We start from the raw sequence: 25190 nt of genomic DNA, 5'->3' as shown, positions 1-25190 counted from the left end.
TAGTACATATTGTCAGATGATTGTAAGCTTGAATTAGTTATTCAAAGGACTAACATCCTTCAGGCTGCATGTCCCTGGTCTCAGTCGTCTGTCTTTCACTGTTGCTCTGAGTGCTTGATTTGGTCCTGGGTGTCCCTTCACCTTCACCTGTATACAAGCATATTGTATAGCCAGACAAGCAGTGAGTGAAATGATGAATGTGGTTGAACTTCTTTAAGAAAACAAGCTATTGTATTTTAATACATGCTAACCTTTTTCTGAAAAAAGGTTTTCTCTTAAAGAATGGATGTGGCTTGAATAAATACTATTAAATAGAATCACTGGATGCAGGCTGTGTGTTCCTGGCCTGTGTGTCACTGGTTCCTGGAGTACCACTACTGGATGTTCCTACTCCTGCAGCTGTATGTATTTAAACACCGAGTTCATCCATGCTGTTCGTTACACAATTGCATTTGGTCATTTCTATCATCCCAGGATCAGGTGCCAGCCTCTGCAAATATTGCCTGAGTGCATCTGATCTGGCCATGGCCAATAAAAAAAAAAAAAAAAAAAAAACATTTTAGTATATTTAGTATATACAGAAGGGTGAACACCACGTCAACACCACTATCAGCATAATGGTTACTGTGTGTGTGTGAGCCTGCTAGTTATAATAAATGTAGAGTAGAGAGCAACTGTACTTTTCATAACTAGCATGCACACGTTATCTGAAATACTGGTCTTTAGACATTTACATCCATGTAGGTTATCAGTGAAGTTACGTTTGCTAATAATACGTAGCAAACTAGCAAAGTAACTAGCTAGCTAGTGATAGCTTAGTGACCGCAATGAACGTTCAAGGTGATAATGCACAATACTAAGCTAATTTATTTAATTTAACACCTTAATGGCTGAGATGAGAAGATTTACCTCTATACTGGGTTTTCCTTTTATCTTCTTCCTTTCTCCGTTTTCATCCCTGTGCACCGGAGGGTTTATTAGATCACTTCATTTTCTTCATCAACTGTGCACTTGCCTAACGTAATGTAACGGCGACCCAAGAGGGCACCCGCGCCCCCAACATATTTGTCGCCCTAAGCAACCGCCTAGTTCGCCTATAGCAATCGACCTGCGACCGAACTACAAACTTTTCAGTGATGTCTGTGAGAAAGGTAAATTCACTCAACAAGCTTGAGTATCTGCTCTGCCGCCGCGCTCAATCCAGTGTGCTTTGCTTATCTGTGCACATCAGCTATACAGGCATTAATACTGAATGTTTAACATAATATTCATTACATACATATACTTAGTAGACATCCTTAATCTCTAATAACTCCATTCTGTTGTTCTGGTGTCTGTGTTTTTTTGTGTGAATATGGCACTTATCACATGCTGTGTGGTATCAGCGCTTGGTATCGGGGCATTTTAACAAGTAGGAGTATCGGGCCCGATACCTGTATTGGTATCGGCATCCCTAATTACCAATATTGACTTCAATGGATTTCATTAAATTCCTTTGAAAACTGCTGCTCAGAATGGTCTACATTTCTGAAACTTAAACATTCAAAACATTATTTATTACTCTGAAAATTTTAATTGTTAAGTGGTAAGTGGTCTTTTATGAAGCTACATGCCGGTGTGTGAATTTGATAGGTCATGATATAAAATGAATGGTGCTTTAAAAAGACCTTGAATTTAGCGTTCATGAAAGAATGGGAAACCTGTGTATAGAAAACTACAATGTGCAGATCCGTAATAGGACTTTGACTGCATTGCCACAGCACATTCCTGCTATATATACACCTGGAGTTTCCTGGTATTCGCCTCTGAAATTCCTACGTCAACTTCATTGATTATAATAGCAATAGTTTTGTGCTGACATTTTTACTTGCTTTTTGTATATCTATTCACAAAATAAATACAATTAAATTCAGCTAGACAAATCTGTAATCCGCGTTTTTTATGATATTGTCATGTACCGGACAAAAACAATAAAAAGTTGAATTACAAAAAAATAAAAAAAGATAAATTCAGCTAGAACTAAATCAGTGAAACTAAGCAACATAGAGGTATTAAGACATGTTTTAATGCAGGTATGCATCCTGTGTGAGCTGGCTCCTAAGGACAAAAATCATAATTTCCTTTGATATTGTAATTGTGATTATTAATGGAATTTGTGTTAAAAATATTTTATAGGGACCATCTCTGTGTAATGTTCCAATTCAAACAATTAAATGTATTTTTTGTGTAGCATGTAATGATCAACAAATGCATCCCGGCATTTGTCTGTTGTCTGGATGGTGCTGGCTGAGGAAGACTGTCTTAGGCCACTGACCATTTATTATTTCAAAATGAGTGGTTTGGTGAACTTTGTTTCAGGAGAAAGCTAACTCAGCAGAAACGTTTCAGACTCTTTAAGTGTTTTGACTGCATAAATGTGAGACTTAACATTAACATGTTTGTTTGTAACTGTTTAAGGCTTGACTGAAGTCAATTCTAATCTGCCAACTTCTCAGCCTGGAGATGACATGACATGGAATACTTTTCAGGTGAGCAGTTACATCTATTTGTGTTGTAATCACGTTTTAGGGATGTGACAAGATGGTTGACTAGTTTTTTTTTTTTTTTATAATTAAGATTTTGTCACCATTGCTGTTAACTATTAGGGCAGCTGCAGAAAAAAGACAAAAAGAAAGTAGAATTCTAGTAGTATTTTTGCTGTTCAAGTAATAATTGCAGATCAAACATTCAACTACTCATCCAAACCCCCAGTCATATCATTTGGTCGCACAGAGTGAAGATTTAGTTGCATATGTAAGTGATTTACTCGCGTTTTAGAGGGTTGCTAGAAAAAAGTGTGGTGAAAATGACGTCAGATACATCTTTAAGACTGACTGGTTGATAACCCACCAACTACTATGAAAATGTGTATATTTTTACTTCCCTAGTCTGTTGATGGCTTGCATAAATGTCATATGGATCCCTGTTTACCATAACACATTACGGATTTTGTTAGTCATCAGAGTCTGTGGATGAAGCTGTTATGCCGACCCCTGCAGTGCTGTTGCCAGTGGCGAGTGCTACCAAGACACTTGTTACTGTGCCTGTGACTTCCACTAATTCCCTAGATGAGTTAGACCTGTTGGGTAAGACACTGCTGCAGCAGTCTCTACCCCCAGAAAGTCTTCAAGTCAAGTGGTAAATGTGTACTTATATCCATTTTTCTTTTCTTTTTTTCAATAATTTAGCGAGGCATATAAAACATACTTTTTCTAAAGGCCTTTGGAATGTATCATTGGAAAATGGTTGCTTGTTAATGTTTGCATGCAAGCGTTTATTGTGAAAATACACGCAAAATAAATGCAAAATTATAGAAAAGTGTGATTTAATATTTATGCTTTAAAAATATATATGGTGCAACAGATATACATTTAAACTTCTTCAACAGGGACAAAATTCAGTCTCAATCCAAGCCCACACTACGAGACCTTCAGATCAAGTCTGGAACCAACACTGCTACAACCCCCAGCCCTGTGTTGTCCTTTTCCTCTGAGGCAGGCACTCTCCTGAATTCACAGCTCCCAGCAGGCATCAATCCAGCTTCTGCCCCTCAAGATGACATTTCATTGGTGAATGTGACCGTGCCACTGGAGTCTATCAAACCTAGTAAGTCTTTGAGCAAATTGTAAATTGGTCTGGTCGCTCTTTTTACATGCAATTACAAAAGGTTTTTAAAATTTCCTCTGAATATAACACTGTAGAAAATGTTAGATTTAATTTTTTAAAAATACATAGTTTGCAAATATCAAATTTAGGAACCGACAGATCGGACACAGTTCAAGTCAAATAAATTTTGTGTTTTGCAAAGTTTGCTGCTTAAGCTGTTGTGGCGTTAATTCACATTGTTTATATATTGTGTAGAGTGATCAGATGCATTTTAAATAATTGCTAAAAGCTTCATTGGCTAAAAAATTAACTTTTCACAAAAAAATAAAATAAAATAAAATCCTGACACAGAATGACCAGCTAACATTAATTGACTAATCTTATCAGCAGCACATGTGAAAGTGAAAATGAGTACTAGTCAGGTAAAATCATTATCATACTAAATCAATTGAAAGAGCAGACTGATTGCTATAAAAGGAGGCAAGAAACACTTTAAATAGTTGTGTTCTTGTTAACAATGGTTGCCTCCATAGAAGTATGTGCAGCCATCTTCGCTTTGCATCAAAATGGCCTCAACAAAGATTATATTGCACCCGAAAAAACATTTATCGGTCATCAAGAACTTCTTCAGGACGTCCTAGAGTGTCCAGCAAGCACCAGGACCGTCTCCTGAGGAGTTGGCTACGGAATCGTGTCACCTTCAATGCAGAGCTTGCGCAGCAATGGCAGCAGGTTGGTATGAGACCATCTGCATTCACAGTGAGACCAAGACTTTTGGACAACGGCCTGGTGTCAAGAAGGATAGCAAAGAAGTCACTTCTCTCCAAAAAAACATCAAGGAAAGACAAGGATTGGACAGCAGAAGACTGGTGCAAAGTTATTTTCTCTGAGGAAGCTCCCTTCCAACTGTTTGTGACATCTGGAAAATCGATTGTTCGGAGAAGAAAAGCTGAATGCTACCATGAGTCCTGTGTTTTGCCAACAGTGAAGCATCCTGAGACCATCCATGTGTGGGGTTGCTTTTCAACAAAGGGAGCGGGCTCTCTCATAATTCTCCCCAAAAACACTGCTATGAATAAAGAAGGGTATCAAAACATCCTGCAATTGTGACTTCTTATAACGATCCATGAGCAATCTGGTGATGATCCATGCATTTTCCAGCATGATGGAGCACCAAGTCGCAAAACTAGTTATAAAGAAGTGGCTCAAAGAGCATTACATTGAAGTTTTGGATCTGTTGCCAATCAACTACCCAGATCTCAATCTCAGAGAACCTGTGGCCATTCCTCAAGAGGCGAGTGGACAAGCTGAAGCCCACAAATTGTGATAAACTCCTAGAACTAATAAGGCAAGAATGGATTGCCATCAGTCAGGAATTGGTCCAGAAGCTAATATCCAGCATGCCAGAGTGAATTGCAGAGGTTATTATCAAGAACAAGGGTCAGCACTGTAAATATTGACTAATAATTTTTTGCAATAAAAGCCTTTAAAATGTATATGCTTACAAAACTTTTGGCCATGACTGTAGTGTAGCGACAGCTACTTATTGAAGTGTAATGTCATTTATTTTAATGTTTTTCTCTAGGTAAAGCCTGCTTTTAAGTTTTAAGCTTAAAATTACACATAAACACATTTTCCAAATCAGCTTTGTAAAACAACTGTCTGAACCACATTGATCATTTTTACCTAAAATGTGTCTATTCTAGCTTTTTATGATCTGTTCATTAGACGAGTAATGCTGAATCATCGCGTTGTTCAATCAATCTGGTTGCAGCAGTTATCAGTTTAAAATAGAGTAATATTATCAACAACGTTAAAATTTAAGTCTGTTACTCAGAAAGCTATCATATTACTTTTGAAGATTTGAAAGATGGCAAACAATGGTATGGACCTCTTTTATGGTGCCTTTGTGCTCTTTTTGACGTCTGAAGGCCTCAGTCTGCATGGGGACTAATTGCATAAAAAAAGTGTGACTAGTATGGTTTTTAAAGATGTGTTCCATGGAAAAAAGAAAATTAAATGGTTTGGATTACTCGTTGTGGATGCGGTTTTTGTTGTTTCTTTTAATGTAAGGACGTGTTGACCCAGTTGTTTTTTCCTATCTGTAACAGGTAGCCTGTTACCTGTGACAATCTTTGATAAACACAGCCTTCGAGTTCTGTTCCATTTTGCAAGAGACTCCCCACCAGCACGGCCAGATGTTTTAGTGGTGATAATCTCCATGTTGTCATCTGCCCCTGTGCCCATCACAAATGTTCGATTCCAGGCGGCTGTTCCTAAGGTAACTCTATTAATCATCCATCTTTAGTAAATCTCTATAGATTTCTGTATTGAAGCTGCATTGTATGTATGTGCAGACTATGAGAGTAAAGCTGCAGCCACCATTGGGAACAGATTTACCTGCCTTCAATCCTTTATTGCCTCCTGCCGCCATTACACAGGTCCTGCTTTTAGCCAACCCTCACAAGGTAAATAAACTGATGTATTTGGAGAATATCATTTAGTAGTTGGGCTGCAGTGGTACATATTTTTTGGATGCAGATATAGGGCTTTCAGTACGATACTAAAAATGACAGAGTGCACCAAATGGAGGATAATTTTTTTTTTTTTGGAGCAAGAACTAACTAGACCAAATATACTAGAAATGAGATCCTCCTCCCTACAACTGGCTTATTTTTAATTTACTGTATGAAAAATCACAGCTGACGTAATTTAATGGTATCAAATTAATTCAGTTTCTATGTAAATTGAAAAATTTGGCAGCAAGAGGAAGATTTTAACTGTGCCGTTGTTTTTACATGATTAATAATTTCAAGACAGATTATTTTTCTCTCTATTTACCAAACTGTGACTCCAATATTGAGGTATGTACGGAAAATTGTATTTTGTGTACTGTTGCAGCCCTTTGCAAAAAAAAAAGTTTGATATAATTTGTTAAAGCTTATTAACTGTGATGGTTATGGTTTGTGGCTTCTGTCATACACGTGTGGCTGTCTGTGTTGCTGATTTGCAAATATCTGATTACATTGCATTTCTTCAAGTTCAAAATTCATGCAAGTTTTCTTTCTTTTTGAAGGAGAAGGTGCGGTTGAGATACAAACTGACATTTGATTTAGGACAAGAATCACACGATGAGAGTGGAGATGTGGAGCAGTTCCCTCCACCAGAGTCCTGGGGAAACCTTTAAAAAAAACACTGATTTCTTGCTAGTAGCCCCTCTGCTTCCTTATGGCTGTTCATATCCAGACTATGTCAATGACTTTACCTTTGTTCCACATCCTTCTGTCCACTCCTTAGTCTGAATGAATGCTAGGAGAAGGCCTTTAAATTAACTCATTTTATTCTTAATTCCTGCTGTTACTTTTTTCAGCTTTTTGTTTTCTGGTATGTCAGGCCCTTTTTGTATGAAGCTTTAAATGTTTGAAAGTTAAGATTTTTGTGGTCATTTATGACATTTTTCCATGTGGGAATTAAGATACTGGAGCCTCAGTCAGCTCTAATGGCATAGAGCAGGTTAATATTCTGTGCTAACGGTTTCATTTTCATGGTGTTGATTACTAGGTTTTGTTCACTTGCACACATCATCTTTGTTGTTTTTTGTGTGTGCGTTTGATTGTATTGTCAGGCTGCATGTTTTTTAATGGCAACTAAAAAAATCTATTTCTTTGCAAGAAATAATGCTCTATATATTACAAATTACATAGACCCTCATCCTTCATTGTAATTCTTTTCATCTTAATTTATGATTGCCCTAAAATAGCCCCGTGTGCACTGTACTGCTCTTGAACTTCATGCTGATGTCGTTTATATTTACCGTATGTGCCTAATCAGAATTTTTTTTTTCATGCTAATGTGAATATAAACATTTTGTTGATGCTTGTTTTTAATTGGCAGTGTAACAGAAATGTTTGCCCCTTTTTTGGTTGAGATTGTCTTTTGTCTTTGTGAATCCCTGATGGTTCCACGTCTAATTTGGGATCTCTCAATGCAGTAGTTTAATGAATACTTTCAACCCTGATCATTCCCATATGATATCATTGAAGAATTGTGTACTCAAGATGAAAACGTCATTAAAATAACTGTACTTTGGTTATATTTCGGTGCAATCAGGATGCTGCTGCATAGGAATTCTCTGTATACAGGAATTGAAATCACTGTGTTCCCAAATGAAACAATTCTAGTGTGTGTCACTCCTTACAATTAAAAGTCTGTGATGAAGTCTGTTCCATACCAGATCATCAACCTGTCAGTCCAACCTGTTGAAGTGTAAATAATAACGGTATTGCTATTATGTACATTTGCCAAAAACTAATACAGAGAGTAAACATACGGAGAAGTGAATGTAGTGCAAATATGTATTTAAGGGAAATAAAGTTATTCTTTTTCTCTGGGGTTTAAAATTGTTAAATTTTTTTGAATGAGGACCAATGAACCCCAATGATAGGCTGGTGGAGAAGGGAACTGCAGTGCCACGAGTGGTTGCAGACTTAGCACAGGCTGAGGAGTTGGTGGAAGCGATCCAAACAGACCTTGGATCCAGCATGATCTTGCCCTCCTGTAGCCCCACCTGAGTTTTATCATTTGGATTTATGTCTTTGTTTTTTGGAGGTAATGAGGTAATAATCAAGCATCAATGACAGCGATCTGAATTGAACTCTTTTATTAAAACTTGTAAAACAAAGTGATTATACAAAAAGAATTTATATTTATTTCCAGGTCCCTTCCAATCAGAGAGGTGGTCTTGTGAACAAATTTGATTCCTCTGAGTCTGTTCAGGATCCCAAGAAGTAGCTGTCTGTAATGCCTGATCATAGGCATACATAGTAATGCATACAATGGTATAATTAAGCATTTGCATTGGGTATAGTTTGATATACTGAAGCATACTAATAGCCTGGTGATATACTAAGGTAAAAAGTTGGAAATAACTACAAAAAACTAAATCTCCATCTATTAATTATTCTGCAAGTCTGAGACTGATAACACTGGAGGATGCAAATCTGTTAAGTACTTAAAATATCAATAATCATTAAAAAGTACTGACAAACTAATCAAAAGATTAACCCTTTTTACCTGGGAAGATGCACAAAAAAAGTCAAGATATCTAACGATTGTTCTAACTTTTGGGAAACAGATTTGAGAACCACAGAACTCAAAAGCATTGTATTGGACCAGAAGCCCTTCACTCAAGACCCTGGACCACTGGCTTGATTAAATGCAAAGCCATCCTTTTCTACAACAACACAACAGAAAATAAAGAGCACACCATGTATCACATAACTATATTCAAAAGTTCAGACTGGAAACAGTAGGTTACTATTACAACAAGAAAAGAAAAAAAACCTGAAGATCGTAAAGCCTCTGGATGTTACTTTCTAGGAGGGGGAGGAAGGGGTGGTGGTGGTGAGGCAAATGGGTATGGCCCAGAACCCATGAACCCCATGATAGGCTGCGGTGGAGGAGGGAACTGCTGTGCCATGAGTGGCTGTGGACCTGGCCCAGGCTGAGTTGGTGGTGGAGGTGCTCCAAACAGAACTTGGGGAGGTCCAGCCTGATCTTGCCCTCCTGCACCCCCACTAGCACTACCACTACCACCCCCACTCGGATGTGTGCCTCCCCCTCGGGAGCCATACTGCCCCCCTCCTCCGCCCCCACAGCTCTGGAATTGGTCACCTCCTCCACTGTTGTAGGTGGGTCCTGAGTTGTAATTGTTTCGTCCATCCCTGCTGCGGTCTCTATAAGAGGAGGACATACGGTCGTCACGGCTGCTCCCACCTGACCTTCCATCACGGCTCAAGTTGTTGCTGCGGCTGCCCTTGTTACTTCCGGTTACAGAGCGCATGCGGCGATCGCATTCATCCTGGTACATCATGTTGGGGTTATTTGAGGTTGAGTTGTTGCCACGATAACGCATCCTTCCACCTACGGAAGTAGCCAATGAGAGTCCAGGGATTAGGCTAGTGATAAGACATTTTGAAAGACACTTACCTCCAAAAAGGTGACTAGCCTGGAAATGAAGATTTGCACTAAAAGGACATAATACAAACTGTCATATGAATGCCCCAACAATAGCTCATTTTAAAATGCTCACCTCCCCCTCCCCCACGGCCTGTGTCCACCAGCTGCAGTAGTTTGGGGTTGATGGCCTGTCTAGCCTCCTCAAGAACCCGGACCAGATCACGAGCCTGCCGAAGGTTCCCAGGTGTGAAGAAGGTATAGGCTGTACCTTTGTTGGTGCTGCGGGCTGTGCGCCCAATGCGATGAACGTAATCCTCAGAAGAGTTTGGATAGTCATAGTTGATGACAAATTTAACATCCTCCACATCTTCATGGGGCCAAGGTTAAATAATGGAGGAAGCAAAAAAAATTCAATTAGAAAGTGAGGTAGGCAGAAGGAATGGACCATTGCCTAGCTCACTGCGACAGCAACAGTGGCATTATTTAGCCATCTGGGTTTGGGATTTCATCTCTTAGGAAGCTCAGAATAGGCTTTCAATTTTAAAGTTATCCAATGATATTTATACACTTGAAAATGTTTTAAAGAGTATTTTTGTATGCGGTCATCAGCAGTCAGAAATATTCCACTCTTATATGTATAATAGTGATGCACCATTTTTTTTTTTTTTTTTTGTAAACAAAACCTAAAGTTTCCATTGAGCCAAATATTTCAAATACCAGAGAATAATGTTTAATAATAAATTAATTAAACTGTTTTAATATGCAAGACTCCAAAACTTTTAAATGATATAAAATTACTCTAATTTGTTGTTGAAATAAACATTTAAACTAATAAAAACTTTTCATGAAAAACCTTTTCAAACATAGATTGAATAATGATGACAACAGTGTATATACTTGGCAAAATGCTCCTGTCTAGCGTTTTCCCACCTTTTCTCACCCAAGCTATGAATATTGAATGGCTTTCCTGAGGTAAATATAAGTTACTTTTCTTGTTTGAAACCGAATGAGTGATTAAATATGTAATGATACATTTCAGTAAGTTGTAACATTTCTTTTAACACCTGATGGTCAAATTTATTCTGTTATGCAACTAGCAGTAAATAGGAAGAGATGGCTGGTTCACAGACACTGTGCTGTTACTTAACTGAGATTGTTAGAGCAATATGCCGCACCACACCAAAGAGAGTCAATTTTACATTGTCTTAAATTTCATTATAAAACTGACAAAATCTGAAAGTATTTGTTCCATGTTAAAAGTAACAAAGTGCGACGCATACTGTGAATACTGGATAACAGACACTACAAATAATGTTTTGAAAAGTTTTGTTAATGCGTTAAATAAAAACATCCCAGACTGAGATCTTGGATCTCAGTCAAAATATTTCTGATTGCTAAAATTTTGGTGCATCACTATAATATTAATCATTCAGAAAAAAGTCTGCCTTAAAGTCAACTTAAAGAGAGTCTCACTAGCCGATTTTTCTGTCAATTTCCAATGGAGAAACTCGTTGATGAAGCATTAAGTCCTTGCTGTGATTTGAAGAAGGGATGCTTTTGGATATAGCACTGAACTTCTGAAGAACTGACAAGTCACAGTCCTGCTTGGATCTAATCCAAACCTTTTTCTCAACAGCCGCAGCTGTTTACTCCTGCAAGATTCTTTCTTTACATTGATCATCCCAGTTGTCAGGAAAGATATAGAAGTCCACATGAACCATTTCCCGATTTCATAAAACACTCTTCAAATCATTCAAATAAACATCAACCTAACCTAACAGAAGAGAACAAAATATATTTTCAGTCGGCTAGTGAGACACCACCTTAAGCAGACAAACACAATAGAATAAAATAAGACAAAACTTTAGACTTTGAAGACTTGCTACTTACCTATTCCATAGACAAACAGCTTATCTAACCTCAATTATTACATTAAATATCAATACATTAACAATATGATTTAGTTTATATCAAAACTAATTTCGTCAAGCAACACTTGAGGTGGTATTAAAGAAGAGAAATGTCAGGAGTTTGTTAAAGGTCTTTTTTTTTTCTTCTGGACACACAGCATATTAAAAGTCTGTTTCTCATTACGGTTCAAAAGGGGCTCTAACAACACTGCTATTGACCCTAAAAGAAAACAGTCTCCTTTTAGAAAATGATAATGATAGATAATACTATTTAGGATATCTCAATAAAAATGAAATGTGCTATACATATACAGTACAATAATGGTCTAATATACCATGGCACTTACCACACACACGTTTAAACATACTTAAAGGACATTTGCCACACTATGTAAACAGATCTCATGAACAGGGCAGTGACTAGGGCACGATCAGGTACTTACCCTAGGTTAGGTTATTCTTGGCTGGGATCAGTCCTGGGTCCCGTGGAGCGGCCCAAGAGGAAGAGGTTAATGTGGGCTCACGCGCTGAGCTGCCCCCCCTTCACCCTCGGCCCTGTCCCAGCAACGCCAGGCGGGAGCAGAACCGGCTCTGCCCCAGTTCTCTCTCTCTCACTGGGTTGCAGGGCCTCCACAAACCGGACCGGACTGTATCCAGCACTCTTAACTTTCTCTCTCCCTCTCTTAATCACTCCGTGGCCATTTGGCCCCAGATCTATCTTAGGGGCAGACTTTTCTGGAATCTAACAGAGCTCTAAAGGGCCATAGGATCCTTTGAGATTTTTTAATGGCCAATCAAGAGTTTGAGGTAAAACAAAAAAAAAGAAAAAGAAAAAAAAATTAAGCAAGTTGATGCCACTAGCCCTTAAGAATACAGATACATAGGGGAGCAGCTGAGGGTGTCTATCCATATCAAGAAATGTGCTTGTGTCTGATAGAGCTCTGGTTACATGGTAGAGGGAGGCCACTGTGTCAAAATAGCACAGCATGCCTAGGCTGCCTGTTAGGAAGTCAAAAATCCTGAAGGGGAAAAAGAACAGTAATAGTGTAAGACCCTCTGGGCATAACCCAAACAAAACAAAATAGCAATTTCTAATATCTGGTTTAACAATGATCTCACAAAGAATAAGAGTGATTACAAAAAAAAAAAAGTGATAACATTTAAAGGTGTCATATGATGCGATTTAAATTTTTCCTTTCTCTTTGGAGTGTTACAAGCTCTTGGTGCACAAAGAAGATCTGTAAAGTTGCAAAGACTTAAGTCTGAAATCCAAAGAGATATTCTTTATGAACGTTAAGTGTCAACCGCGCCAACCTAAAATGGCTCATTCTGACATGCCCCCACATGTCTACGTCACGATATGGGAAGATCTGTATAACTGCATAAGTTGTTGCCGCCGCCGGCATGTAATTATGTCCCCACTGGATGCCTCATTTGTAATGGGTTTTATTGGTTTTGTCTCGTTGCGACGGACTCTGCATCACAGTTTGTTATGGGGCTAAAAAAATTTGTCACACGTTTTGAGGCATTCGGCCAAATCACAACGCACTGGATAGTTGGCCAATCAGAGCACACCTCACTTTTCAGAATGATGAGATTTGTAAAAATCGCTGCATTTCAGAAAGGAGGGGCATAGAGGTGCAACAATAATGTACATTATGTGGAAAATGTTTTTTTTTTTTACTTTCAACCGCATAAACACATTGCATTACACAAAATACACAAAACAATGTTATTTTTGCCAACGTCATATGACCCCTTTAAGTAAAATATTTCAGAGAAAAAAAATAAAAAAAATTCTGACCATGACTATTGATTAACATCTTGCTAAATAACTGGACACGTGCACACATTTGTTCAGGAAGGAGACTGGAAATAGGACCCAGGGAAGAGGGAAGGACTGCAGCTCCCCTAGATCCGTGCTAGGGTCAACAGCGAGCCGGTGAGCCCCACATGCGTGAGGGTTTTTATATCAGTAACAAGAAACAGACAGCACAACTTTATCATTTTTGAACAGCTTTTGAATATGGAAACTGGAATAGCAGCCCTCCAGTCAGTCACCGTCAGCCCAGAGTCATTTTTATAATTAAATGTGAACCTGACAATTCATAAATATGTATATTGCTCAAAACAAGTGAAGCCTGGAAAGAAAAGCTAAGATAGTAAAGGATAGGAGAGAAAAAAGAGATGCTGAAGGTAAAAATATCCAACTAAATGATCACAAAATGTACTGTACATGATGTTTTTCCAACTGCAAATGAAAAAGCATTAAAGGTGGGGTAAACGATTTCTGGTAGCCAATGTTGACTTTTGAAATCACCAAAAACAAACATGCCCCTACCCCAAATCTCGCCCAATTTTCCACCCCACACATACGTACACAACCCAGGCATTGATTAGCTCTGTGTAACAACGCAAAAAAAATGTAACACCATGTCTACACCGCGAGTGGTGCTGTGCGACAAAATACTATGGAAACACTATGGAACTCCTTATAATCAGTGATACGGTCTACAACATAGATGTACATTACATTGCATTTACAATTATTCATTTAGCAAATGTTTTTTTTCAAAGCGACTTACAAATGAGGACAATGGAAGCAATCAATATTGTTATACAAGTGCTATAACAAGTCTCAGTTAGTTTAAACGCAGTTTAAAATGATTAATAAATGAAGAGAAAACAGGTAGAATACAAAAAGATTAGAATGCTAATTAGATTTTTTTTTTAAAGAATAGAAATAGAATAGTGAGTGCTAAAGTTAGAGAGTCAAATAAAGATAGAAGAGAAGGGGTTTAAGCCGATTCTTGAAGATGGCTAAGGACTCAGCTGCTCGGATCGAGTTGGGCAGGTCATTCCAACTCATTTAATTTAAAAGTCAGTAAAAGTGACTTTGTCCTTCTTTGGGATGGTATAATCAAGTGACGTTCACTTGCAGAATGCAAGCTTGTAGAGGGCACATAAGTCTGAAGTAATGAATTTAGGTAAAGGGGTGCAGAGCCAGTGGTTGTTGTGTTGGCAAACATCAATGCCTTGAATTTTATGCGAGCAGCTATTGGTAGCCAGTGAAAATTGATAAACAGAAATGTGACGTGTATTCTTTTTGGTTCATTAAAAATTAATCTTGCTGCCGCGTTCTGGATTAATTGTAAAGGTTTGATAGAACTGGCTTGAAGACCTGCCAAGAGAGCACTGCAATAGTCCAGCCTGGACAGAACAAGAGTTTGAACAAGGAGTTGTGCAGCATGGTCTACACTAGATGCGGCACAGCACGACACAAAAAATACATGACAGAAAACTTCATGCCTTAAGCCTTCTGTTGTTCCGCATATGGTTTCCTCTTGTTTTTTATCCGCCATCTCTATCTTTCTATCACTCGGCTTGGCTAATATCTGTCCTGTGCACTGAACGCTGTCTCCTCCACATCATGACCAGACACAACCCTTACTGCTGATTGGCTACAAGTTTGTGTTGCTACTCGGCCTAAATAATTTTTCTAAAGGGTTTTTGAAAAAAATACTTACCCCACCTTTAAGGTCCAAACCAAGAGAATTAAAAATTTAGGTGACTATTTTAAATTTAAGCACCATGCATTAAAACTTCTGTTCCTAACTGAAGTCTGACAAACCTTAAGCCCAAAATACACATCAGTTGTCCGCATTTTGCAACCTATTGTGGACAGTCTGTGACAATTTTTGTCCTCAGCAGGGTCCACGGATGTCCACGCACACTGCTTGCATCTGTGCAGACTTTTGCACACACAACAGCCAATGTACAAATATTTGAGTGATTAAAAAGAAAGATTCACTAGTGGAAGGCTCGCATGGTCAACTGTGCATGAGGCAGAGTAGACTGTGAAAAAAATTTAAGTATACTGGAGCCTTTAAATTCATGTAATACAGTATTCTTCTCCCTTTATTCATCAAGCTAGAGCTAAAGAAAAATAAAAGGGGCGTTCAAACTGATAGTGATTAAATCACAAGATGTTGCTGAGTTTCTGGGATGTTGGTTGCTACTTGACTAATAACTATTCAACTGTATCAGGTGGTGGATCAATAATAATAATTTTTTACAAAGATTCACAGCTCATTTTTATGAAGTTGAGGTCCACTTAACTTTGTTGCATCACCAAACATCACATCGGTGTAAACTGCCAACTTTAAAAATAAATGGCATAGCCATTGCAAATAGTTTTCGGTGAGAACACCCCTTCACCTTTTCAAAGGCATGTTTTAAATTTCACCAATTTTCCATCAGAGTGAGGCATGGACCATGCTTCATTGATATGTTACTGATGTTGTTATTCATATGATATGATGTTGGGTGTTCTTATTTGCACTGTCATTAAAATAGTACGCTCATAAATCACTCATCCTCAAGTCATCCTAGGTGTATATGATGGACGTGCAAGGGAGAGATCAAAACAAAACAATGATCACTAATTAGTAGTACAAAATTAAGAATGCCGGAGGATTTGTGTGTGTGAGAAACACTTTTTTTTTAAATGGATGGGCGCTTTTTATTTATAAATGCACCGCAATAGGACTGTGCGATTTTTATTTTGACAGATATTGCGATTGTGATTTGATTTGCGATTTTAAATTTGCAAAGTCAAGCTTCAGCTCAATTCCCATTATAACCCCGAAATCCTTTGTGTTTTGGGAGGAGTTCTATATATTTATATAGTTTTTTTCAGCAGACAAGAATATAATGGTAAAACTAATTTTATAGAATTAACTTAGTTACTGAATTTCACTGGAAATAGAAATTTTATATATAAATAAAGAACTATTTATTTAATCAATTATTAAAATATTACGTTACACTGTATTTGGAATTTTAAGAACAAGTGGAAAAAAGTGCTGAATGTTTCATTTCATTCAAGTGAAATCAGCAAGCGGTTAGACTGAATTTACATTCATTTTAAACGCGGAGCCAGGCGCGTCAGGTTGCGCGCCTGCATCGTGCCTCATCCGTGCTGCCAGATGCGCTCGTGGAGATTTGTGGTGCAGGGCCGCGCAAGAATATAACCAAGCTTTACGAAACAGGCTGCGTGAGTTCAGGAAGTGTGAACGACTCCTCTATGATGCAGGATTCGCACCGCGTGGGGAAGCATTCAGAGACACAGGCTGTGTGTGCGGTCTTCTGAATTGGGAATAGCGAACATGCAAAAAGAGATGCTCTTGATATGCATTGTGACGCAGCTCTTGTAAATTATCTTTTTTGTTGGTTGTCTGTCTTTTCAATGCTCAAGTTACATAACGTTTTTCTTTAGTTTTAATTTTCTTAACTATTGGCCTGACCCTGTAGAAGCCATAATCCCACTCTGTCTCTCTCCTGATTTCGTTTTTTTTTTTTTTATGGTGGGCGTTTAGACAGTTGGTTAGAGCAGTGCTGATTGGGGAGAACAGAGGTGCTTACTCTATTGGTAAGTAAGACTGTCACTCAAGGCTGACAGTCATGCAAATGCTCTGGATCAGAGTAATATAGAGTCCACATCGCAGGCTTTTGCTATTAGCAAATCACAATGTCTCAAATCGCGATTTAGATTTTGATTAATCGCACAGCCCTACACCGCAACACCATGCCATCAACCATCAACCAGTGCCATCAACAGCTTGAAAGATCAAAGACAATTTTTAATACAACTCTGACTGGATTTATCTGAAAGAAGAAAATCATATACACCTAGGATGACTTGAAGGTAAGTATTATATAATTTTTGGGTGAACTAACCCTTTAACTTGAAAACACTGTATGATTAGTTGTTTGCAGGGATGCAAACACAGGAGGTCAAAAAGGTGAGACAATTACATTTCAGAGGACATGCTTCAGTATGAATTTTTTTTTGTGAAAGAATAAGCTTCAAAGACACAGCTAACATTTTAAAACTAAAAATATGTGACTGAATGTGCCAATGTTGTAGTTGTCAGTGTGTTCTCTATATACTGTCTGAATTATTTACTTGATATCAAAAAACATTCAGTTCTGTATTAAAAAAATTCAGATAAGGTTCTGGATAAGCATGAAGTATCAGAACATACCCAGACCCCGTGAGGCAACGTCAGTAGCAATCAGAATTGGAGCTTTTCCACTGCGGAACTCTGGAAATACAAGGTCCAACACAATGAGAACCGGCAGACCAAATTGTGATAGCCTTCTTTAATAAAATATGAAGCTTAAAAGCTTTACCTGATAATACCCAGTCCCTCTCTGGTTGGCTCTTGTCACCATGAATACACATTGCAGGCCACCTGAATAAAGACAACATACATCACATCAGCATTTTATATGAATTTTATTTAAAATATGAGGGATTGTAAAGATTTCTCACCCATCTCTTCGCATCCTCCCAGTAAGTTCATCACAACGTTTCTTTGTCTCGACAAAGATGATGGTTTTGTTCTCCTTTTCAGCCATGATTTCCTCCATAAGCTGAATCAGCCTTTAAGCACAAAAACATTTCTTTGAAACATTTTCATCCTGAATTGTGCAAGCAAACAGGAAAGTAAACCAAAACAAATTACAATACCTTAATAACTTAATAAAAGCTCATATAATGTCATATCCAATACTTAATTAGATACATGCTTAAATCAGCTCACTTCATGTCTTTTTCATTCTCCATGCAGACATCCACTATCTGCAGGATGTTGTGGTTTGCACTCAGTTCTAGAGCTCCTATATTGATCTGGACATAGTCATGGAGGAAATCTTCAGCCAGCTGACGAACTTCTTTAGGCCAGGTAGCACTCCACATGAGAGTCTGTCTGTCAGGCTGAAGGAAAAAGGAATAGCAGAAAACAAAATTATATGTACGCGTGTATTTTTTTTTTGACACACCTTCTAATGGCCAGTAATATGATAAAATTTACCAGGCAAAATGTTTTTTAACCGGCCATGAAACTCTTATTGCAAAAACAGACAGTTATTACCACTACAATAACTAAACATATTTACAATGCTTTTAATTTGTCCTGCTGGTGCGTTTTCCTTTAATTTTCCCTATTAATTATAGCCATTCAACATTAGAGTATAATTGAAAGCCATTATTTTTATATATTAGTATATAACAACTTTTAATTTAAGTTATTTTAAAGCAATCTTCACATCAACTATATTATATATGCATAAACTATACATATTAATCTTTATTCAAGCTATAAAAGTTAATCAGCAGCCAGAAAAGTCCAAGGATTTATCTTTTTCTTTTATTATTTGATTTACATCAGTGATAGACTTCAGCAGGTTCACTTTAAAATCAGCGCTGTCTCTTCAAACCCTGATGCATAAGACGCAGATCTGACACATGACACCAACTTTTACGGTCATTTAAAACTGGCTGTTGTTTTCACTTCCTTGCATTGTTCGTAATTCTTAAAAAGTTATACCCGCCAGCTGGTGACTGACACTTTTACATGGACTCACCAACGCTGATTTTTACTCACAGCTGGCGATTGGCGAGTGTTAATTTTAGACCCTGTATATAAATATACACAGTGCACACACATATATTATGTAAACACATTTTTATATTGGAAGCGATTAAACATGATCATACGTCAGAGTAGCGCGATTAGTGACGAATGCGGAGAGAAAACAAAACAAAACACTGGTCACGAATTAGAAGTACAAACTGAGGATTTGCAAGGAAAAATGTCTGAGGATTTCGATATAAACCAACAAGAGACTGGTTTTCCTTTGCTGAATTACGGAAACTTTGCTTCCTTTGCTCCTATAAACAAACTTGCGAGACTAGCATATCTCAGAGGTGTGCGCATTGCGCATACGTCCTGCATCATCCACCAGAACGCTTTCCACGTATGACAGATAACGGAGCTGAGAGAAAAAGTGTTTATTATATTTGAAATATTGATATTTTTCTTACAAAAATTAATTTATTCTTTATTCACCTGCCAGAGCCGTTTGAGGCAAGTTTTATTATGGATGTACGCACTTTATTTGACGACTTATAGACTACTTATAGAATTTAACTGAAAGAAATGAACTGGTAGAATTGGTACTGAAATAAATTTGAATAAACTTCATCTTTATTGTTAATTGCACTGATGTCAGACTCATTTTGGATGATAAAGTTTATTGTTAAATGCCCTGCCTCCATTACATATCTTCATCGCAATATTATAAGTGTTTAATCACCACATTTGAGTGATCATTGCAAAAGAAATGTGTTTATGTATATATATTCTGTTTATGTAAATACTGTATTCTATATATACTACCAATAAAAAGTTTGGACACACTAATAGGAAAGCATCCAAAATTTTGACTGGTATTGTACAATAATATACACAAACAATATTATTTTTATACTCCCTGATATCAGTATCGGCCCCCAAAAAACTATATTGGTCAGGCTCTAGTTAACATCCGTTAACTTTCAAATACTGTACATGTTCCAAGTGAAAACTGTACTTACTCTAATTTGGTCAAGAATTTTGCGGATTTGGGGTTCAAATCCCATGTCCAACATACGATCAGCCTCATCCAGCACTAGGTAGGTGCAACGGCGCAGGTTGGTTTTTCCTACCTCCAGGAAATCGATCAGACGGCCAGGTGTGGCAATGCAGATTTCAACACCTTTAGGAAGTCAAATAATTTTTATTGAAAGAAAAGCCCTTAAGTGTTGCTGGTCAATTAATCCAAAGATAATCACAGTTATGATTACACTTGTTCAGGAACAGGGTTGAGAACCACAGTTCTATTCTCCTAAACTCACCTTTTCCCTACAGCCCATGACACTTTGCACAATTTATGGAAGAATAACTTCCATTGAAAAGTTGACAATCAGCGACTACCAATGAAATGGTTTAAAGTTATGCTTTATGAATGCAATAACACACTTAACATTTTCTAAATATAATTTTCTAAAATGAGGTGATGTTTTTCTCCTCACCCCTCTATCATTAGACATAAAAAAAATTAAAAGCAGACCAAGACTCAGAGCTCAGATCAGTCCTAATACAGCAACATTACAGATGTCTTAAATATTACTGTTGTAATATATTTAAGTCTATATCAGAGCATTCCAGTAAATTATTAATGGGATAACATTAATTAAATTGGGAGAGCAGAACGACATTATTTTCCAGAAGGATAAAAAGAGCATGACAGAAAATGTACAGCTCATTTGGTCAAACTGACCAGGATTACTGTGTGCTATTTTTTATGTACATTTAGTCTGACAGCAAGTAAAAAATAAAAACTCTCAAAAAAAGTTCTCAGAGTAATCATGATTATAATTTTGAGCAAAATAACCTTTATTATCATTTCATCCTTTATTATGCAGACCTAAAAGATGATAATATCAATATACATTTACAACAGGTAAATAAAAGTTGTAGATGTAGGTTAGTTTGCATACCTCTTTCTAAATCTCTGATCTGTGGACCCTTAGGGGCTCCACCATACACACAGGTACTCTTGATCCGAGATGACTTGCCATAGTCATAAGCCACTTGCTGCACCTGCTGGGCTAATTCACGTGTTGGTGCCAACACAAGACACTAAACAGAACAGAGAGCAGGAAAAAATGTCATAAGTCTGAAGAATGTGCTAACAAAGCACTATGGATTCATTCTGGGTCTACAGTACATAAAAAAATACTATTGTATATTGTTCCGGTTCTTAATCAGTCCCTAATTATTGAGGTAAAAGTTGTTTGGCAACTTACAATGGGCCCATCCCCTCTCTCCAGGTAGGGCTGATGGTTAATATGCACTATGGCAGGCAGCAGATACTGTTGAGGATATTGAAATGAGTAAACATGAGATCACTTGGGATGGATACTTGAGTATGTGCATTTTCTATGGCTGCAGGTTATAAATATGGAACTCTTACTGCCAGTGTTTTTCCGGAGCCGGTCTGAGCAATGCCCACCATGTCCCTGCCACTGAGAGCCAAAGGAAAACCTTGAGCCTGGATAGCAGTGGGCTCCTTAAAGTTCTGCTGCAGCAGCACGTCCATCACATATTCTTATAACACAGAAACATCACTTTAATATTCTTGTATGAAATCACTGCTCTACAAGTCCTGATGTATTTTTAACATCAACTTTGTACTATGAACAAATTCCACTCAAAATCGGTACTAAATAACAGGGATTCTCATATGAATTAAACTCACGAGGGAATTGAGCTTGATGGAAGCTGGTGACAGGCTTTGGACAGCCAGAGCCTCTGACGGTAATCTCTTTCTTCCGGCAAAATTCTTCCACATCATACTATTCAATATAAAATGAAATACAAATATTTCAAATAAAAAGATAAAAGTGTAATAAAAATCAAGGCAAAATTTAAGTACACAAAAGTGCACTAAATTGATTAACAAAAATAACAGTGTTAGTACATTTGAAGCCATCATATGTACATACATGCAGTGGAGATCAAAATTAGAGAACAATCTATAAATACTAGGGGTGTAACGGTACGTGTATTCGTACCGGACTGTTTCGGTACGGTGCACCCGTGTACCGAAATGACCGAATGCAATGTTTTGTATGCAGAACATATGTACATTTTTGTGTTTCCACACGAACATATTAAGTGGCGGAAGTCTCCGGGTTCAGCACAAATCCCGTCCTGCACCTAATTCTAACATTTTCAAAAGGCATCACGCGAGTGTGAACATCACTACAACTAGGAAAACAAAAAGACTGTAATTCAAATGCAGCTCCCATCGGCATTTAAACAGACCTTTGCTCTTAATTTCAATCGGTCCAACGCTATAATGAAATCTGAGCAGGTCTAAAAACTGAAACTGTTGTTGCTGCACTTTACACTTTGGAAAAGTTATATATATATTTTTTTTTAAATATGAGCAGGCCTACAAGCTGGAATTGGTAATGCTGCACTGTAATCATAGTTATTTATTTATATTTTTCATTATATTTTATTATGTGATATTGGTTTGAGACTGAGATCATTTTATTTAGTGGAGAACTTTGCAGCAGTATTTTATTTCTTATTCTTTTTATAATTATATATATATATATATATATATATATATTTTTTTTTTTTTTTTTTTATTAAAAAAGTTTACAAAAGTACAGTAATAAACAACCAGCAGTTTAATGTTTGCATTTCTTTACCTTACTGTACCGAAAGTGAACCGAACCGTGACTTTAAAACCGAGGTATGTACCGAACCGTGATTTTTGCGTACCGTTACACCCCTAATAAATACTTAATTCTTTTCTGAAATATTGATAATCTTTCTCACTTAAAATTTGAAGGAGTTTTAGCTGTAGACTGTGATGAGTGGGGCGGGGCCAAAAGACGTGGGAACAGGAGCGAGGCCGGTGGAGTGATTGGAAATGAGCGAATGTTTGAGGGTTATACATCTGATAGAGTAAACCACTTTAAACTATACGTGTTAACTATAGCTTATGAGTCATTTTAAAGCCCTTAATATAAGCATGTCTCATGTTTAGGACAAATTGGATTATGCACTTTCCCCTTCAGCAGCTCACTCTGTGTCCTCTACTGTTTTACAGCGTGCATGTATCAAACTACTGTATATCGATATATGCGGCAGCGGTATTGCCTCATACCATATTGCTTGTAAAGGATATATAAATACATCATACAAACCTGATATAAAGTTACATGTCTGATATATAGTTACAGGTCAAGCCCTAGTTACAGCTGTCAAAAATTTGCAGGAAATGTAGAGTCTCTTGCTTTGAGTGACTTTAGCACATCGGCGGCTGCAGGACATCTATAGTTTCTCACACTGCACTGGTGTGATCTTGATCCACTCTTCTTCCTCTCGTAGTTTGGTACCTCTAGTGGGTATAGTAGCCATAACTTCGTCGCCCAGGATTCTCCAGAGATTTTCATTCAGGTTTAGATTAACTGTTCAGCTGTATGACGGGGAGCATTGTCTTGCATGTAAACCGCATGCTGGTTGGGAGTTGTTAGCTGGGAAGGAACTGCATGCTGGTTCTGATAAACATTTTCATTCAACCTGCCATGAAGATAACTGCGCTGACTCCGACGTCACAAGCCAAAAATGCCAGTTTCGCTGTCTACACAATAACACTGCAACCAAGTTTTTTTTAAATCTTTACCCTGGCAGGCGTTTTCAAACATTTTCGGTTTCAGTGACCTGGCGCTGCGTTTGCATGTGGACGAACAGCTAAACAGTGTATAAAAAGCTGCGGTTTTAAAAAATAACCATGTGTTTGTGTGGACAGGGCCTAAGTGTTCTCTATTATGAACAGAGTTATTTTTCAAATATCTCATTTAAGTTTTTCATCAGTGCTTCAGAATACAATTTATGAAATATGCTTAAAAAACTGCCCTTCTACTCCTGTTAGGATAACTTTAAACAGAACTAAGCAGTGACCTTGAAATTTAGGAAATTGTATGTTGTTCTCTAAATTTGAACTCCATCGTGTGTGTGTGTGTGTGTTTGTGCTATATATTACCTGACTCATGTGATGAACCTCTGGGTGTTCACTGTAGAAGTTCTTCTCAAACTTGGGTAGCTGATCAAGGTCCCATTTCTTCTTCCTCAGCCGATCTCCTGGATTCCCAAACTTCTTGGGTGGAGGTGGGGCAACTCGACTGGATCCAAAGCGAGGCCTGTTAAAGATTCATGCATGAATACTGCCAGTGATAAACGCTGTTTGCCAGAAGTGTATGGACAAGTAGCTAAATCTGTTACTGGGACCATATAATTAAAAGCCTAATATCTCGTCTCCATATAAACTGATATTAATAAATGTTTTATACACATTAATAAACAAACATCGATTAAATGTAAAGGCCCACCCCCTGTCCCGTCCTCGATCTCTGTCTCGGTCTCCATATGATGAACTGCCTCTCATCTCGTTAACCTTGCTGTAAAGTAAGACCCCGGCAGAATGATCACTGTTTCCTCCAGAACAAAACGAAGTAGTTAACGCTGGTCCTACCTGGTTTGTGGAAATGTGTATTTCTGAAATCGGTAAAGATGTAATATGTTGAATGAGGGTGTTTTAGACAAAGTTAGGGTGCAGATTTTGCGTGCAAATCCTTACATAATGACTTTAACGAACAACCCCGCGAAAAGTATGCCAGCTTTGCGCTAAAACAACATCTTCGTGCGTTCTCGGTGTAGTAAAATGTCGCCTACAACTAGGCAATTGGGCCCGCCCCGTTTAGTGTCGTAGTGTTTATACGTAGGGCTCTATTGAGAGTACACAAATAAAGCAACGAAAACCGCGTAGTGTGGTGATGAATTCGCTTAAAGACGTAAAAACCGGAGGTTGGACTCAAAACAAAGATGAACCTAACGGATTGTACTAATCTCTCAATAAGCATCTGTTAAAACAAATTGCGCACTGGATGACTGGACGAGTCTGTGCGTAACAACGCTGTCGTTTAAATGCATATATACAAATTGCAAAACAGTTTTATAGTAGCCACTGCAAAAGACGAGGCCGTGCTAGAATCTTTTTTTTATCCTTAACCACAAACGATTGTTATTAGTCAGCAGTCAACCGCGCAGAGAAAAGTAACAGTTACCACGTGAGAGCGACGTGTCACAAACAAGTTAAACATTCGTCCGCTCACGTGTTACAAAGAGAAAAACAACAACAACAAAACCTAAATGATAGACACAGACTGTGTTAGACTCATCTTGTTAAATTAACCACAACGTTATGCAA

General features: G+C 37.8%; 2 protein-coding genes across 7 annotated transcripts in view; one reads left to right on the top strand and one right to left on the bottom strand.

The window, feature by feature from the left end:
* The window catches only part of gga1 (golgi-associated, gamma adaptin ear containing, ARF binding protein 1), a 30444-nt gene extending 22399 nt beyond the window's left edge, over positions 1-8045 (top strand). The window contains exons 12-17 of the mRNA XM_026213959.1: positions 2458-2528; positions 2996-3177; positions 3428-3645; positions 5757-5926; positions 6003-6113; positions 6722-8045. Of these exons, the coding sequence (XP_026069744.1) occupies positions 2458-2528; positions 2996-3177; positions 3428-3645; positions 5757-5926; positions 6003-6113; positions 6722-6832 (863 nt within the window). The 3' untranslated portion in view covers positions 6833-8045. The remainder of the gene's footprint in view (positions 1-2457; positions 2529-2995; positions 3178-3427; positions 3646-5756; positions 5927-6002; positions 6114-6721) is intronic.
* Positions 8046-8289: 244 nt separating this feature from the next.
* Positions 8290-24693, bottom strand: ddx17 (DEAD-box helicase 17). Of its 6 annotated transcripts, XM_026213958.1 has the most exons (15): positions 24561-24685; positions 24456-24478; positions 24313-24381; positions 23967-24123; positions 21663-21759; positions 21378-21511; positions 21211-21276; positions 20902-21043; positions 19957-20117; positions 18122-18294; positions 17851-17961; positions 17709-17770; positions 17561-17620; positions 9737-9970; positions 9014-9567 (listed from the first exon to the last, which is right to left on the bottom strand). In XM_026213958.1, the coding sequence occupies exons 3-15, from the start codon at positions 24366-24368 to the stop codon at positions 9014-9016; spliced, it is 2007 nt and encodes a 668-aa protein (XP_026069743.1). In that variant the 5' UTR covers positions 24369-24381; positions 24456-24478; positions 24561-24685. The 6 variants fall into 6 exon arrangements, with proteins under 6 accessions (XP_026069738.1, XP_026069743.1, XP_026069740.1 ...); XM_026213955.1 differs by having other exon boundaries at positions 24313-24478; positions 24561-24693; XM_026213957.1 differs by lacking the exon at positions 24456-24478 and having other exon boundaries at positions 24561-24692.
* Between the last annotated feature and the right edge of the window lie 497 nt (positions 24694-25190).

This window comes from Carassius auratus, chromosome 31 (assembly GCF_003368295.1).
Source record: "Carassius auratus strain Wakin chromosome 31, ASM336829v1, whole genome shotgun sequence".
Taxonomy (NCBI): domain Eukaryota; kingdom Metazoa; phylum Chordata; class Actinopteri; order Cypriniformes; family Cyprinidae; genus Carassius; species Carassius auratus.
This window is presented reverse-complemented; position numbering and strand designations above follow the sequence as displayed.